The sequence below is a fragment of the Periplaneta americana genome, chromosome 5, assembly GCF_040183065.1.
Source record: "Periplaneta americana isolate PAMFEO1 chromosome 5, P.americana_PAMFEO1_priV1, whole genome shotgun sequence".
NCBI lineage: Eukaryota > Metazoa > Arthropoda > Insecta > Blattodea > Blattidae > Periplaneta > Periplaneta americana.
In genome coordinates this window covers 74525758-74545286 of record NC_091121.1, presented here as the reverse complement: position 1 = coordinate 74545286, position 19529 = coordinate 74525758, and the positions used below count along the sequence as shown (strand labels likewise).

At 37.0% G+C, this 19529-nt stretch overlaps 1 protein-coding gene across 1 annotated transcript in view; it reads left to right on the top strand.

The window, feature by feature from the left end:
- Nucleotides 1–18063, top strand: part of LOC138699833 (urocanate hydratase-like) — a 102759-nt gene extending 84696 nt beyond the window's left edge. Inside the window, exons 12-15 of the mRNA XM_069826022.1 lie at nt 8478–8577; nt 10383–10464; nt 12563–12673; nt 17582–18063. Coding sequence (XP_069682123.1) covers nt 8478–8577; nt 10383–10464; nt 12563–12673; nt 17582–17711 — 423 coding nt within the window. The 3' untranslated portion in view covers nt 17712–18063. The remainder of the gene's footprint in view (nt 1–8477; nt 8578–10382; nt 10465–12562; nt 12674–17581) is intronic.
- The last annotated feature ends 1466 nt before the right edge of the window (nt 18064–19529 follow it).

Here is a 19529-nt window from a genome sequence, read left to right as displayed (position 1 = left end):
TAAATCACTTCGTGATTTAAGACGGCGCTTATTCCATCGGAACCCGGCAAACTAGTCACTCATAACGAGTGCACCTCAGGACATGGGTGGACTTCAGTCCTACGTTCATAGACATCTATGACGTAGTGCAGAGGGCGGCCAATATAGGGAACCCAAGAGTTGGAACTTAAACTGAGACGATTATGTCCGACACCGGGATGAGTATCCGGTGTGGCTTAGTGGATAAAGCATCAGCACGTAGAGCTGAAAACCCGGGTTCAAATCCCGGTGCCGGAGAGAATTTTTCTCTGTTCCATTACTCTTTCATCGCCCAATGATTAAGTAAAAGTTGGACTTCTTTTTCTACGAATCAGGGATCGAGTAAAATGAACAGCTTGCTGTTGTGTATTCAAAGAATAAGAAAAATAAAAGAAGGAATAAGCTTACAAGTTTACAAAGTTTTTTTTTTCTTCAAACATGTTAATAATGTCAAAACAAGTGCTTATACGAACTTTGGCCACTCGATCGCAATTACGAGGGCCGTCCAGAAGGTAAGTTTCCCTGGGGCCGCTTACAGAAAGAAAACATAATTTCATGAAAAGATTTATTGGAACAGTTACAGCAATTATTGAGATATTTTTCAATATATTCCCAACCGGAATTGAGTGTATTTGTCATACCATGGGATCTACTTTTGTATCCCTGTGTCGTAGAAGTCTACCGCCTTGAATTGCAACCAGTGTGTGACAGCCGTCAGCACTTCTCTGTTGATCCTGTGATATGATAAATGTCTCATTTCCGGTGGGAATATGTTGAAAAATAGCTCAACAATTGCTGTACTTTGTTCCAATAAAACTTTCCATGAAATTGTGTTTTCTTTCTGTAAACGACCCCAAGAAAATTTACTTTTTGGCAGCCTCCGTAATTGCGCTCGAGTGGCCAAAACTTGTATAAGCACTTGTTTTGATATTATTAACATTCATTATTTCATTCATTTAGTGTTCTGCTCAAGGGCACGTCTTTCACTACAAACCCAACTTTCTCCAATCTTTCCTATTTTCTGCCTTCCTCTTCGTTTCCTCATATGATCCATATATCTTAATTCCGTCTATCATCTGATATCTTCTTCTGCCCCAAATTCCTCTCCCGTTCACCATTCCTTCCAGTGCATCCTTCAGAATGCAGTTCCTTTTCAGTTAGTGACCCAACCAATTCCTTTTCTTCTTCCTGATCAGTTTCAGCATCATTCTTTCTTCACTCACCCTTTTCAATAAACCTTCATTTCTTTTTCTGTCTGTCCATTTCACACATTTCATTCTTCTCCATATCCACACTTCAAATGCTTCTATTCGCTTCCCTTCACTTCGTCGTAATGTCCATGTTTCTGCCCCATAAAATGCCATACTCCATATAAAGTACTTCGCTAGTCTCTTCCTTAGTTCTTTTTCCAGAGGTCCGCAGAAAATGCTCCTTTTTATATTAAAAGCTTCCTTTGTCATTGCTATCCTCCTTTTGACTTTCTGGCAGCAGCTCATGTTACTGCTTATAGTACACCTGACGTATTTGCAGCTGTCCACTTACTCTACTGCCTCATGGAAGAAAAAAGATTAACTATTTTATCTGCGCTCATTAGAATGTTTGCTTGTTAGTTTAGGAAAATAAATTATTGTACGTAGCAGTCTGCAATCTAGACGCTCTCTGCCCTTTTAACAACACTTCATTTTTCCTACACCTTATGATTCCCAGCAACTTCGCATTTATTCTTTCCGTCGAGTAGAAATGTTTATTCACCATTTCCAGGCTGAGTCTTATGTTTGCATAGAGCGAGGAGGCACAACACAATCACAAGGAAGTGAGAATAGTATGAAGGTTCTATACTTCTGTACTTCTTCTTGGAAAGAAATCGAAAGATGAAAGAATTCCATCTACCCATAAAAATAGGAAGACCGACTGCTTGAAAACGAGTGGGTCAATTCGCTCCATTATTCACGGAGTTTCGCGGGTCAAAAAACTTATACGTCTCGCGGCTTCCTGGAAGACGGCGATTCAGAAAGAACTGCTGCTCTTTCCAACCATAAATCACGTCTTCGCTCTCCATGCATAATTTCATTGGTTATTAAGAGTGATAATGAGAGACTAATTTTTTAGTGACACGTCTACTATTCGAGTGATATAACATGGAAAATACAACAGCTGAAAGAATAGCACAACAGTAGAAAGGAAGGAAGAAAGATGGACGGAGAAAATAAAAATTTACAAAGAGAAACGTAGAAAGTAGACATGGGAAAATTAACAATAGAAACCATATTAAATTGTATTAATTATTTTTGCTTCAGATATTAAAGTATGTAAATATGTTTATTCAGTAAAGAAATTTGCATTTTAATTAAAACTTGAAGAATAATTGCACATTTTAAGAAAAGAAAAGGAAATATAAAACAGTAAAATTAATCATAAATAGAAAGAGAGAAGAAGTGGAAAATTAAAACTTTTAATAGCGCATACTAGCGTACTAATATTTCATTTAACGACGTTTCCAACTGCTGAAATTACTTAGCGTTGAAATTCAGCGTGTACGAAAAATTACCAACAAAATTTTTCTTCATACCCTGTCAGGGACCCAGTTCGTTTATATGCCGTAAATGTACGACACGAATTTCCCTACTTTACTTACATCTCGGAAGAAGCCATGCAAAGGGTATATCAATCATCAAAATCCATGGTGCTGGCCTTGAATTTAACGCCTGGCATAGTATAACAAAATCGTTCAATTAATTCCCTAGTGGCAGGCTTTGTGGTGGATATATATTTTTCTACACGCATTATTACTTGTAATGTCAAGCGGTGTTGTCACATTTCCACTGTAAAGATTATCCCTAGCTAAATTTATTTTGATACCGACATCAACACATTGATTTCTATCACCTCCAAACACAGTAAATAAATTTGAAGCTATAAAATGAATATTAATTAAAATTAAAATTACTAACCTTTTTTGTCGTCATCAGTCAACTCGAGATATGACAAAATGCTAACTCATCATTAGTTGACATACGGTACCGTTCCTTATGATTTGAGCGGCATCTGAGATCACTAAACAAACACTTATCTTATCTCTTCAAAGAAAGGAGTCGTATTTGACACCGGCGAGGTATTAAATAAATATGGATACTATATCCGTTATACCGCCAAGTGTGACGAATTCTAATAATAATAATAATAATAATAATAATAATAATAATAATAATAACAACAACAACAACAACAAAAAGAACAAGGAAAGCTGGACATGTAAGGCTAGATTCAGGGATTTTGTCTCTTGCAAAAAGTAAGTACATTGACTTAAGAGCGAGTTACTCGTCACAACTGGCGGGCTGGCTCGCACAGGTCAGGCCGCACAGTCATAACATCTAACACTTCCATCTTATCAAGTCGCCATACACTCCGTATTAAAAACACAATATTCTTCCACACGTCTCGTTACTAAACACTACGCCTGTTGACTAAACAATCTCATGATGACATATTTTCTTGACATGGAGTATCCCTCAGCTACGAGCATAGATATTATTTATATTATTTCTCTTCCCTCTTCCCGTCCTATGCACGTTTGTGATTAAATTTATTTCTTGTAACGCAAAACACAGCTCGCTCACTAGCCAAACAACCAATTACTGTTCTCCAACCATGAGATTAATCGTGAAAGGAATGTGCTTACTATTGCGTCATTTATTGGAGCGAAGTAGATAATGTTACCGTTATAACGTCAGTTTAAAAAACATGCGCTCTCCTGCATATGTTATTTCCTGTATGGAGGGATTAAAAGACCAGGAAATTAACCGTGATCTAATTTTTTAACTAGGATAGTATAAATATGTGTGTATCAGTGTTATCGTTTGTGCTTTGAGAGTTAGCCAATGGAGATGCGTGTACCCACGCGTGCGACCTTATGACATCTTATGACATCAACATTCATTCACAGCTTTACCCAGCTGCGTCTCATTCCCCTGAGACTTTCTCCTGGTTGGAATACAATGGCCAAGATCGTTGAATCGAGCTGTACATAAAATTAACCACGAATAGAAATAAAGTTAGACTAACAAATAGGCCCTAAGTGAAAAAAAAAATGTTAAATAAAATGAATTCAACAACAATAAAATAAGTAATTACTGGAAAATATTATATTATTCACGTTATTTCTTGACTTGGGCAATAGCGACCGTTATATTGGAAGTGGGTGGTGTAGTCAATGTGTGTGTGTGTGTGTGTGTGTGTGTGTGTGGTGTATGTGTGTGGCGTAGTCTGCCTTGCAGGTACGCCCGTTCTTACTTAATGCTAATGTCCACTGACATTATCTAGCGCTCAAGATGTACCGTGAGATAGGTAGAAGTAAATAAATAACAAAAAATGGATGGTAGAACAGGTTGATGTATGCAGAAAAAAAGAGAAGAAAATATTTCGAAGGAAAAAAAACCGAGGAAAATTAATAGATAAGTAATAGGTGAAGAAAAGAAATATGCTATAAAACGAAAGGGAAGGACTGTGACAAGACAAGACAATAGTGTTTTCAGTTTAGTAAGCTCGGGTAAAAATGTGTAAACTGAGTGGAATATGATCTGAATCTATGAACAGGTTAAGTTAGTCCGTAAGCCTTTAATCCCAACGAATCCATCGTGCCCATGTCTAATGATTATATTTTAAAATACCATCCACAAAAACTTGATTTTTCATCACGATAATAGTAATAACGGTGAAGATGACATATTACATGTTGTTATTTTTGTACTATTTCTTGCATTATTTGTATAAAATTAATAATCAGATAACCATTTTTTCCTTTTATACTGGGAACCCGAAACCTAGAACGGGCTTATTGTGCCCTTAGATATCTTGTTCTTAGCCGTCACAAATACAGTTGAAGGGATCAGAGCCATAGTGGGCCAAGCGCCATATGTTAAAAACGGAGAAAACAAGGGTTAAAATTAAGTGAATACCATAATTCAATGAAACATATAGCAAGTAATATAAAGTATGCATATTAAAATAAAATGACATGTCAATCTTCATTAAATTACGGTATTCACTTAACTTCAAACCTTACTTTCTCTATTTTTAATAAATGTCGCTTGGCCCACTTGACCCTTCAATTCTGCCACCAGCGAGATTCGAACCCGACTTCGCAATTATCGTAAGACAGCTCCATGCCAACTACGTTAACAAGATCCATCAGAGATACATTTTGTTGAACAAAGCAAAGTCGTGGACCATAATTAATTCAACTATACAGTATCTGACATCGGTGCACAAAAACTTCGATGAAGTCTTATATAATTCCATACAGTAATTGCCATGTAATAATAAGGCAATGAAATAATTTCAAGCTTCAGTGTTTTAAAATTGGCTTTCGTAACAAATTTTCTTAATCATGCAGTAGCATAAATTGAGTCGCAAGAAGAATCCAATAATCTGAGCACACGCCTCGCTAACAAATTACAAACACTTGAAACAATAACGGGCTTCGCAGGAAGTTCTCTCGGAATAATTCTTGCTTCTGCTGAAATTAAGTCTTAGGGAGGAAGGAAATGTCGAAAATTAAGGAAGTCGTAACGACATGGAAAGGGGAGGGGTATTCAATAACCCAGAGACGAGGTCTCACTTACATTTCCTTACGAAGAAATGACGTATATACTTCCACCGATTTATGGCCAAACAAAGCTCCATGGTAGTTACACATATTTTAATACTTGTGTGAAAATGTCGTCAGAGGCACAACAGAGCAATGCGCTGACTCAAATGTACTTAACAACCTAACCACATTCACACTCACACATTTATTTCTCAACCGATAGCTCAAACAGCCATAAAATCCATCATAAGTCTAATTGACTGACAAACAAGCTGACGAGCTAATCGTCGTCCTAAATGGTCTCTCTGTTACCACACTGGCCGTTGAAAGAGAGGTTCGCTGGTTCAAACCCGAAAGATGGCTATGGATTTTAAAGGACGATAAAATACTCAGCATGGCTTCCTCCGGGAGTGAAGTAAAGCTAGAAAGTCCGTGTCGTAGATTTACGATACGTAAAAGAACTCTATCCCTTCTGCAGAGATCCATGCAAAATAATTTACTTACAGATCATTCCTTATCTCGTGAAGAAGGATGGTCCGATGCCGGATTGAATCCTCTCACTTTAAGTTCTACTTCTTAGTTTCCCTTTAGTGGCCAACTCTCATGCACTGTGTCACAGATGTGTGACAGTGGCACAAAATATCCAACACACTATGTGCAGAGATAGTGTTTTGTTGTAAACAAAATGAACATGTACTTGAAAAGTAAACAAATGAAACAAATATAGCATAAACTGCCATGTAGACTATGAGTAAAATGTTGTAGGTTCAAGAGTAATTAGGCCTATTTATATTTGTAAAATTAGCTTCTTGTTCTTTCTACTGCAGCAGGAGAAGAGACTAAATTAATTAATTGTGTAAACATAATAATTAACTAAACAAACTAGATAGTCTATCTGAAAATAATCCGTTTAGGATAATTATCTGATTGCCTTTATCACAGAGAGGCCTACAAGGCGAATGCCAGGTAATTTTATGGAAAATCCTCAGACTCACCGATCTCACTAACGCTAAAAAAACACTCATTTGATACAGTGGTATTGAATAACCAATAAAATAGAAACGATTAAATTATATGAAATTAAACATAAGAAATAACTGATTCTGTGTCAGAACTATTATGTTACTAAATCTGCAACATAATTAGTAGACTAATGAAAATAAATACAATGGAATATAATTATATGGGTTTCGATCCCGTGGCCGCGTGCACTTACCCGCTCCACCGAGACCGCCTGATGACTATGCAGAATGCCGCAGACGTCATTAGTAGTGGAGCGCGGAATGGATATAATTATGCGTCACAAGCACGCAGATCCTATAAACCCGCTCTGAAATATGGACCGGCTCGGCAATCGCTATTTAATAAAGCATTTTTTCCATTATGCACTTCTATTGTGCTTAAGAATGACTTAATTCCATTTGCTGATTTATACAGTAGAGGGGTGTACAACAAGAAATTTTATATGTAGCCGAATTCATAGTGTGCTGAAGTTCTATACTGGACATTCAGAGCCATAGCTTTGTCGTTATGAAACGCAAATTATGGTAACATTGTTGGGAAAATTTCGAATATAAGAATAACTTATTTATTGAATGAGTTTCCGTCAAAATGACTTATCAATATTTAAAAAAACTACAAATAATTAGACATACAGGGCTTTCATTTGAAAACTTCCCAGTCTAAATAACTAATTATTTAAACTGAATTCAATTTAAAGAAAAAACACTTCCATTTAGATAATGAGGAGGAAGTCTGAAACCAGGCTTAATTGCATTTTAGATTTCACCTCCACCCCATCCATCCCCACTTTGAAATTTCAAATGGCACCCCTATATTTTTTATACTTATATATGAAAGAGTATTCAATTGTTTATACACTTCATTTATTTGTTTTCGCATATTTTGTTTCCTATCGTCGCCTGGCAACCTGTATTGTTGTTATTGTTGATTAGAGCTGAAGAGAATAAAGCTACAACAACTTATTGAGCATTTCATATAATAGTTGTGTTTGTGTATTAAATTATTTTAAAATTGTGTATACTCTTCATGAGAGAACATAAATCATACTTATTGATTAAATTTAGGAAATTACATAAAATAAGCCGTGTTTTTATCCCACAATCAACTGATAACAAAAATACAGGTTGCTATAACAGTAATTATTTACTAACATATTTAAATCCTAGGGCAGTATAGTATATTTCAAACATATGCGACAATTACTGGTAGGTCTACTTAAAGAAAATTACCACACCATTTCCTTCATAAAAGCAGAAGTTATTTTGCACTTGCCAAAAACCGAAAAACCATTTTTCTAAGGCTAAGTCACCTTACACCTGTATAATATGGACAATCTGATATTCTTCCCCCATATTTTGTAGGAGCTTCTGTACGAATTTCCGATGTTTTAATTTGACTTAGATTTTATTTGGGTCTTGGTGTCAACAATCAACTCCATAACATATTTCATATTTTGTTGCTTTGCTCTTTAGTACCTCTTGGTGAATTATAGAATGGATGAAAATTATATTGTTGTCAATGTTTAATTTGTGAAATTACAGGAAAGTAAATTATAAATTTTAGCAAATTATAACAATAATTGATATATCTTTTACAAGGATCGATATTCTGGTCGAAATTCACGTTTCTTTGGGATTTTCAATGGTCTTGATAAAGACATGATTCTATGAAGCCAAGCCACCAGTCATATTAGTTACCTTGTGTACAACGAACTGCAAGTTTGTTGGGGTGGGGTGTAACCTTCACTACTCTTCTTTACTTGCTTCATTTTCCAGGGGCTGACTCGCGAGTCACAGAATGTCGATATATAGGCTATATTAGAGTAATAAAGTTCCTTTCTATTACGCAGGCGCCTGTCGTGATGAGCAGAGATCACCACGACGTCAGTGGAACGGATAGTCCATTTAGGGAGACCTCAAACATCAGTGACGGCTCCGCCTTCACAGCAGGTCAGTGCCGGCTTCCAGATGCCAGTTACCCCTACTGATTAATTCTTTCATCTGTGTTCTAGCTCACACTCTTAACTCTTATTGATTAAATTTGTAATTCGTTTTTTATTACAAATTTCATTGCAATGGCCATTATGATTATTGGTAACACATTATGATCTCAGATAATATATGCAATCATCATCATCTTATCAAGGGATGTCTTTATCTCAACACTTCTTGAATTAAGACTGCATGAAACTCTCAGGTCCACTTGTGGAGTAACGGTTAGCGCGTCTGGCCACGAAACAGGTGGCCCGGGTTCGATTCCCCGTCGGGACAGGTTACCTGGTTGAGGTTTTTTCCGCGGTTTTCCCTCAACCCATTATGAGCAAATGCTGGGTAACTATCGGTGCTGGACCCCGGACTCATTTCACCAGCATCATCAACTTCATCTCATTCAGACGCTAAATAACCTAAGATGTTGATAAAGCATCGTAAAATAACCTACTAAAAACCCTCAGATTCTCAATAAATAGACTTTCCTTTTCATGCGTGATGCTCTGAATATGGCTGTTTTATTTTTATTTCATGCATAATTTTCTGAATGCTTTCGTCAGATAGGTTTCAGAGATGTTTTCAGCACTTTCATTACAATTTGTGTGATCCCATTGAATATTGATATCAAAAGCATTTCATGCACGAAATTAGTTGCATTTGTACTTGTACCTCGGTTTTTGTATTAATTTTAATCCAATGAAATTGGTGCATTTATCAATAAATGTTTTGTTATTAGGCCTATTACTGTCTGTCTGTTTGCATATTTGAATTAGAAACAACAGCTGCTATGTAATTTTATATACTATGCCTTAATGTATTATTATTATTATTATTATTATTATTATTATTATTATTATTATTATTATTATTATAGAGGCATAAGTCTCCTCAATTCAGCTTATAAAGTATATGCAAAGATAATAACTAGAAGACTTAACGTCATTTCATAAGCATTAGTTGAGGAAGAGCTTTAAAAAGGCCGTTGATGTGCAGACTGTGTTTTTATAGTACAGTAAATTATTGAATTATTGAGAAAAGAAGAAAGTTCAATTTGGAAACTCACACTTTATTTATTGATTTTATTAAAACATTATGGTCTATACTGAATAATAGTGGATATCCTGGTCATCTCATTAGAGGTATTCAGGGGTTTTATGATAATATTAATATTAGCATTAAAAAAGGAAATGTGGTAAGTTCTAAGTCCATCCTGATAAATCGATGAGTCAGACAGGGCTGCCCACTGTCCCCTACTCTTTTTAATATATATATATATATATATATATATATATATATATATATATATATATATATATTGACGCAGCTATACGCGAATAGAAGGAAATTTAAAATGAGCATTTTAAATTATGTGCCACAACATTGGATAATAGACTAAATATATTCAACCTAAAAGAAAAAAATAAATAAATAAAAATAGCTTTTATGATCACATAATGTGAATGGATCCTAATAGAATAAGTAAAAAGATTATTATTATTATTATTATTATTATTATTATTATTATTATTATTATTATTATTATTATTATTATTATTATTATGTTCATTTCTTGTTTATTATTAAGCGAAGTCATGAAGCGATTAGAATAGAAAAATTGCTGATCTCATAAACGGTGGAATAGAATAGAGCAAGCAATGCCATTACTATAAACCAGTTTAACGTTACTGGAAGAATATGACCAACTAAACACGAAGTCGCACCCATTTGCAGCCGAACTAAATGACGCATCCGGCTTTTTGTTGCAGACATGGCCGTGCAGAACTGCATCGGAGATTCCTTCCGAGGAGCTACGTGGGTGGCTCTCCACAACGGTGGGGGTGTTGGATGGTAAGCTTTTTACTTGGAAGTACAAAGAAGTTGACTTCTGGATATGAGCGCAAACATTATGTTCTCAGAACACACTGGCCTGTGTTTGCTCATTGCTTCATACACCGTACTCGCACCTTGAGACACAATGTAAATTATTTGCATTACATAACAGAGCTTTACCGCTACCTTTAAATGTGAACGTCCTTGTACACGAAGACAATTGACAATCGAAAATATTTAGTTTAAATGACGAAATGTAAGATTACAGAGATTACAGACAACAGCCTTGGAGGGTTCGTATACAAAACTTCCGATCAGTGACGGCGCCAGTTTTTTGAATTCGGAAGTAATATTTGGGTAGACAGAACCTTTTCGAAGCGAAAACAAATTTTTGTTTCTTCGTTAGTACTCCCAGTACAATTATCTTTTCAGAAGTCTCAACATTTTGAGATTGTTTTGCTATTACATATCACTACCGAAGCACACTAGAATTTTGAAAGGATATAACTATATTATATCCTTTGTTTATTAGGAACATGAACGTTCAAATACAAAACCTGAAGTATACTAAGATGTAAAAGCATAAACATCAATCGCTGTTTCTTATGAATTGTAAATATTCTAGTTTATAGTAACGTTAAACAATAGAAAAACATAGCCTATCTATCTAAGTTCTTGAAAATGTTAAGTAATTTACTTATTCCATTATTAGTACGTGAAAATGAGAGATCCATCATTACATGTGTGAAATGCTGTAATGAAATATTTCATATCATACATCATATTTCGTTATTATTACTGCAATTTTTGGTTATTAGCAAAAGTGACTAGTTCGCTGAAAGAATGTTGCGAGTGCAGAGTGGCGCTAAAATGCACAAAATAACTCCATTTTTTATCACATTTAGTATAATATTAAGAATCCATGATAATTTACAACAATTCTATCAATGTGTAGGTTATTACCGATTTATGTGGCTTTGGTGCCTTCTTTGTATCACTTGTGAAGTTCAGACGTGTCTTCGGGCAGTTGACTAAACAACAACTTAAAGATGAAATTTCAATTTTAACGATAGAGACGAAATCTAGTGTGTGTCAAATGCGCAAAGAGGATGGTTGACTGTTCCAGCACTTATTATAAGGTAAGCCAATAATGTCTGCGAACAGTTGACTAAACAACAACAATTTAAAGATGAAATTTCAATTCTAATGATAGAGACGAAATCTAGTGTGTGTCAAAAGCTGTGAAATGTGCAAAGAGGATGGTTGACTGTTCCAGCACTTATTATAAGGTAAGCCAATAAATTAGACTACATCTGTAATGTAATATAGTAAATATCGAGATTTTATTGCGCTGAATCACCGCTAAGAGGGTTGTTACTTGCCAATGTTACTTTCCAACGGCACCATACTAGGCGAAAACTATTTCCAGGCGTAACACTGTTATATTTACAAATATAATTTGGGATTAAAAGCAAATTAAATAGTAATAATAAGATTGTTTGTATTATATCATTTTGAATACTATGGGGTGAAATATTTCGTGATGCAAAAAAAGAGAATGATTACAAATTCACACTTTCTTTCAGATTACTATCTAAGAAAAAGTAGGCCATCGGCGAGGCTCAGTCGGTTAAGGCACTTGCCTGCCGTTCTGAAGTTGCTCTCGGGCGCGGGTTCGATTCCCGCTTGGGCTGATAACCTGGTTGGGTTTTTTCCGAGTTTTTACCCAACCGTAAGGCAAATGCGAGGTAATCTATGGCTAATCCTCGGCCTCATCTCGCCAAATACCCAAATCCCATCGACGCTAAATAACCTCGTAGTTGATGCAGCGTCGTTAAATAACCAACTAAAAAAAAGAAGTAGTACGAGTAGATATAAAATCAACAGATATAAATTATTTACAAATTCTAGATAAATTATTTTTAGACACATTAGATTGCACAATAGTTGGTTTTGCATGAAACTTGCATTTGTAACTTCAAATTAAACACCTTAATGACACGACTTCTAGTCACAGGCAGCTATACATTATTATACATGTCGCCATGGGAAACTCGTCTGTCAAGACTACAGTAATTTAATTTCTATACTTCAGTACATCTGCTTGTTGTTTCAGGGGCGAGGTGATAAACGGAGGCTTCGGCATGCTGCTAGACGGCTCCGAGGAGGCCGCGAGCAGGGCCGCCCTCATGCTGGGCTGGGACGTCAGCAACGGAGTGGCAAGAAGGTCAGTGTGCCGAAATTTCACTACGTCTACAGTTACAGGGGGCGTAGGCGCGGACGGGAAGGAGCTTTCTGGAAGGGAGCTTGCAGACTATGTCTTCCAGCGACGGCTGCTTAGAAAATATCGCGACCGTGTAGTGACCAAATGAGAGAAAAAAGAAACCTATAAATCCAATATCAACGTCACGAATAGGCCTATATTACAATCATTACGTATTCAAAATACATACTGTAGCTGCATGCCAGTAAATAAAAATCACATAACGACACAAATAAGGAGACGAACTTTGAATTTGGATTGTTCACAAAAATCGATCGATCTTTATAATCTAAAAATGAAGAAATTCGACTTCATTCATAAATTGTATGGACTAAGCACAGTAGTTGTACTAATAGTGTATGAACTATAGAACAGTGTTCCTCAACAGCTGGGCCGCGGTCCGGTAGCGAGCACTGCATCAATAAAATTATACCAGGTGGCGAGATATTCTCCTGCAATTTGTTATCTTACTTTTCTAAGCACTTTTCACGAATGAATATTTTATAGCGGAAATAAGAGAATAATTTTCATGATTGTGTCGAAAAGTGTAGATCCAAAATCACATAACATAGCAATCAGATTTATTCTTTGTTTTTCCAACACATATCTTTGTGAATCCTATCCGCAACCGTTCCTGGGTTCCCAGCCTTCTGCAATATCTCTGCCAGGATTCATACCTTAAGAGCACTTCCATGGGCGATCCGACATCTTGGAAGGACCGTTGGAATGGATCCTGTGCTGCTTGGTCACCTTAGCGATATAAACTGGGGTGAGCAGTAGGGGGCTCCCATTGAGTGAACGGGTGAAGAATGTCACATGCGGCCGGTGGGCTGGTACACCTCATACTCATTCATCCCATACATTCGAAGTGCACAATAGGCCTCATTATGGCCAAAGTGCAAAGGGTCGTCCCTAACCCGCCCCTAGTCACCGTCATCTAATCTAACCTAACCTCACCTATCTTTGTGAAACTGCATTTTGTGCCATGGCTGTGCTTAAAACGAAACAGAGGAACCGCCTGGAACTCTGTCTCCATTTGGCTATCACTTCAATTCATCACAATTAACAAGCTTACGTACAGAAAACAGCAACAAAAGTCCTAGCCTCGCTAAATCCTTAAAATTTTTCAGGTGTAAAATAAAATAAAATAAACTAAAGCTAACCTCTTCAATAACACAATTATTGCTGTAGTAAGTGCTGCGTTTTTAAATCCATAATATTAATTAGTGTTGAAAATAGTGTTTAGAATTGAGATATTTATACTTCTTATACACAAGTCAGATGAGCAGGAGAAGCAGCAGAAGGATGCCGCCAATATGTCGGCAAAACACATAAAACACATATATACGACAAATGTTTTTGGCACAATAAATATGTAAAAAACGGCAGAACCCTAAGAAAAGCTCCCACAATTTCGGCTTTAACCGCCACAAGTACAACTCCGCTGTCAGCGGGTAAGACAAAGCTCTGCCAACTGCGCTACCGAGGCGACTAGTAATGAGTTAGCGGGGGAAAGAAATCATTAATGAAAATGAATGTAACTTAACGAAAGAAGCATTCTATTGATTAATTTTTTAAAACTATAAAAAATTACGGATCATACCAACGATTCGAGAAGAAATGAAGAAGCTACTAACGAACGAATATATTATAATGCTTCGATAAAGATTTACTGTGAAATAACAAAACAGAAATTACAGAACACATTAGTGCTTTCAGTGCTTTGCATGACGTACAATCCGCCACTGAACTGATTCAAAAAGTTGTTGCAATGATATACGTCTTTGCAAAGGTTTGAAAACATACAAGGGGCGGAGTGATGACTGTGTTTGTGGAGCTTCTGCAGCCAATTCACGGTGCAAAACCTAAGTTATTTACACAGCACGTGAAAACACTCAGAGAAATTCTGAAGAATGTGATGCATCCAAATGAAATTTCTGGGCGTGCAGCTTCAGAGAAGAGGCATGCGTTTCGAATGGTAATCACCGTCTGTTTGTATTTACACATCTCTTGTTTTGTGCTCAGAACTACTGGACCGACCGTGTAGGTGCTGATGGAACCGGTTACCTCCAACCGTTCGTTAAGTGTACATACAGTAAACAGAACTGCAAATGCTGGAGTTAAAAGTCTGGTTAAACTCAAAATACTGATGAGAGCAACTGGGCGTGGCTTCTTAGAATATAGTGCAATGAAATATAACGGCATGCCATTAGTTGGATAGTCAGATTTGCACAAGAAAGACTATGGATAAAATTTCGGAGGGTACAAATAGAATTTGTGACGGACAAAGGAGTTCTTTTTTTTTACTTGGTTATTTAACGACGCTGTATCAACTACGAGGTTATTTAGCGTAGATGGGATTGGTGATAGCGAGATGATATTTGGCGAGGTGAGGCCGAGAATTCGCTATAGATTATCTGACATTTGCCTTACGGTTGGGGAAAACCTCAGAAAAAACCCAACAAGGTAATCAGCCCAAGCGGGAATCGAACCCGCGCCCAGCGCAACTCCGGATCGACAGGCAAACGCCTTAACCGACCGAGCTACGCCGGTGGCAAGAAGTTCTTTGAACTACTACAGTTCTCTCGGAGTACTTTATCACTTTCCTAGCAATTCATTAATCTATTATGATTAGGATATAGCAAGTACAATAAACTAGTCCGTTGACCACTCAAGGAAAAATGTCACCAGAATAACACATACTTTCTCATTTTACGTCTTATACGCATTATAACTGAATATGTATGTATGTATGTATGTATGTATGTATGTATGTATGTATGTATGTATGTATGTATGTATGTATGTATGTAGCCTATGTGTAAAAGTGCGAATTCATGAAGCAGTAGAGCAGCGATGGGAAACACTCTCTCTCAGAGACCTTAGCCTCTCACTCTACCTTAGTTGCTATTGCATGTATATACTGAGCTCATGCTGACTGCTCTGTTGACATTACGAGTCACCCACCCTCCCTCCAGTGGAGCAAGTGGGCAGCTTCAAACACTTGGAGTGTACCATAAGTAGTAACATGAGCTGCTGTCAGGAAGTCAAAAGGAGGATAGCAAAGGAAGCTTTTAACAGAAAAAGGAGAATCTTCTGCGGATCTCTGGAAAAAGATCTAAGGAAGAGACTAGTGAAGTGCTTTGTTTGAAGTGTAGCATTGTATGGAGCAAAAACATGGACATTACGAAGTGAAGGGAAATGTGGCTATGAAGAAGGATGGAGCGTGTGAAATGGACAGACAGGACAGAATGAAAAATGCAGCTGTTTTGGAAAGAGTAAGTGAAGAAAGAATGATGCTGAAACTGATCAGGAGGAGACGGAATTGTTTGGGTCACTGGCTGAGAAGGAACTGCTTACTGAAGGATGCACTGGAAGGAATGGTGAATGGGAGAAGAGATCGGGCACAAGAAGATGTCAGATGATAGACGACATTAATATATATGGATCATATGCGAGACAAAGAGGAAGGTAGAAAATACGAAAGACTGGAGAATGCTGGGTTTGCTATGAAAGACCTGCCATTGGGCAGAAAACTATATGTATGTATGTATGTATGTATGTATGTATGTATGTAATTTAAGTAACATTTGACAGCAACTGACTACGGACTAAATGGTCTGTGGTTGAATTCTGGGTAGTGGCTCGATTTTTCTCGTTGCCAAAATTTTCAGAACGGACCCGAAGTTCTTTTAGCCTTGTCTCAAATTGAGTATCGGGTTTTTCCCGGGGGTAAAAGGCAGTCAGAACTTGTGCCGACCACACCATTTCGTTCCAGTGCCGAGGTAATGAAATCTCGGAGTCCTGCCTCCATGCTCCCCAAGCTCCTTCATGGAGTAAATGTGTGTATTGAGTAATTTCATCACCTATGAAGGTTCTACTATAATTAATATATTTTTTGTGGAGCAGTGATTCCCCTATGTTAACGTAAACTGATATACCGGAACTCTCTTCGTATATCGAAATTGACTGTAATTAATTGTTTCTTATCTAATAGAGAATAACCAATACATGAGTTTAGATAATCACAAATGAACTAAAGATGCTGTAATTATACATAAAGTTAATAAACTACTGACAATGCCTAACCTCAATTGAGTGGCTCAGTGCTAGAGTTGCCTAAGCCACAATTACACTCAAAAAAGTTATTGAAGTCTAAACTTAGATCTCATTTTTTAATTTATATGCTGTCAATTGAAAGTTATTTCTCCTTCACTATAATCTAATATTTATCTAGTACATCTACTTTGGCACACATATAAATGATAATTTACAGTCATTTTATGCAGAAATTAGAGGCTAAAAAATTTGTGGGTTTGGTAACTTTGGCACTGAGCCACTCAATTTATGATCAGATAGAATATCACACTGACAACAAACTGACAACATATACATAACATATATGTGGGCAGGGATCCTAGGCAGGATTCGAACCCATAATAACGGCTTTTACGTAAACGTTACAGCTGTGCACCTCAGAGTTCGGGTAGGGTAAATTTGCCTAATGCCGTGATACCCCTAATCCCGCGATACTTTTTTTAAACTGAAGTCAGTCAAAGCTTTGCCGTTCGATCATAGCGCCAGACATCTTCCTCGAAAGAATGCATCTTTCACCTACTTTTGAGATATCGGTGAACTTCCAAGCAAGATACCTAATCCCGTGATATTCAGTGAAAAAAAAAAGTATCACGGAATTAGGGGTATCACGGCATTAGGCACCTTTACCCTACAGCACGCCCTACAAATCATGGACCATATTTCCAGTCTAATAGTCTTTTTATACGCAATATTTCACGTCATTGTCAACATAAATATAACGATGTGTTGAATACATGCAGCTGATTATTAATAAGCTGAATATGAATATTTCAGATGCTGGTCTGGCAACCAGAATGCAAGAATGGCCACGCAGAAGGCAATGCAGGATGACGCACTTCTGCTCGTCACGCTGCCCCATGAAGTCGACAGCGAAGACATGCTCAAGGACCTCATTCCTTCATAAATGGAATACGTGTCTGCTCTTCTTCACCGGATGTTTTATACAGTAGTTCAAGTTCTAGAACAAACATTTTGTAAGGATTTTCAGCTATAATTAAAGCAAACACATTATGAAAACAAGTTCTAATTTATCATGGGCTTTAATCAGAGCAACTCCAAAGTTTTCATTATTATATATTCACTTTACGAGTACCAATTTCAGGACTGTTTTAGTCATTCTTGTAATAAGCAGCAGTGAACGAATGAGAAGTAAAAGACGTATGTTCAGCGAGTCCACAATAACCTCCGCTAATCAGATGATATCACTGTATAGTACATCAGATCGACACTTGAGAAATAAATGAGAAATAATTTTTTGTACAGTACTTTTACTTTTAAAGGCTTCTCCACTTATTACCACCTGCCTTGTAATTCCTTTTTCCATTCTTAATGGTCTTCTCACATATTCTCGTGTAACCTTTGAATTCCATAACCTTCTTATTATTTCCTCTCCATTTATTTGTGAACATCCATTTTTCCTAAGTCCATGTGGACACTAGCTTAATACTTCTTAGACCATCTTTCCTGTGACATCAGCTGGATATGCCCATGCCATTGTAAAGATGAAGCCTCTAAGCGGTGCGCGATGATATTCTGGATATTCATTCTTTCTAAAATGGTGTGGGTGGCATACATAGCATGACCTTTACCCTGTTAGGGAGCTGGCTTGTCGTGGAACCCTCAATCTGGGAAATCGGGTTGGATTTCGGACTACCTTCTCCTAGGTAGGTTGTCAACTAAGGAGAAGTCTACCTCTTCGACCTTCTATTAAAGACTTTAGACCAGGGACAGAACTGGCGAGAGAGGGGTGGAAAGCATGGGGAAAGCGTTGGTTCCCCGTCCACAGTCCACCGGTGTTGAATGACGTATCTGTGACCCGTACGCAATCACATAACACAGACACTGAATACAAGTCCCCTCCCCTACCAAGTCAATTACCGGGGGTGGAAGGAGGGAGTGAGTGACGTATTCCGATGAGTGACGTAACGCTACAATTGGTGCCCAGTTCTGCAAGCCTGCTTTAGACTTCTTGTGTATCCCTAAAACAGGGTTGTCTCTTCCGCCTATGTCGCCATTATGGAACCTTTATCACCTGGTTTTGTAGCATAGTATCTTTTATGTTACAGCGCAACCCACTACTATTGCCAATATTAATAATAGTAATAACGATATGCCTAATACTCGTAATAATAATAGACAAAATGATTTTTTATAAAAAAACACCTGAAGATATATTAACACAGAAATTCTTGCCTCTGCTGACATGACAATGCAAAGAATCTCACATCTGAGATAGTGACACTTACGAGGTGGGAATTCATTTGCAGCATACGATAGGATAAAAAATTAGGCAGAATTGAATTTTTCACTTTATTCGAGTGAGTGGTGTTAATCATGATGATGATTTATTTATAATCAAAATCATGGTAGGAAAAGTGGGAGTGTACCGATAAACCTGCACTAACGGAGAAATTGTCCAAACAAATTCTATTTATCTTCATCAAGAGTTGAACCTGGATTTCCGGAGCAAGTGCTGAACCTTAAATCATTGGAATAAAATTCTTTCTATTAAATATGTGTCAATTTATATCATACAAAGTTTCTGAGTGATTTTACCAGTTACGGAAGTTTTTCTCTTCTAATTCTTCTTCTTCTTCTTCTTCTTCTTCTTCAGACTTTTCCTGTTCGTTCTGATTTCAACTGGTTTCAAGCATTTCAAGTTGTGTTGATACTACTGTTTTCCTGTACAATACGAAGAGAATATTCTATTCTAGATGGTAAA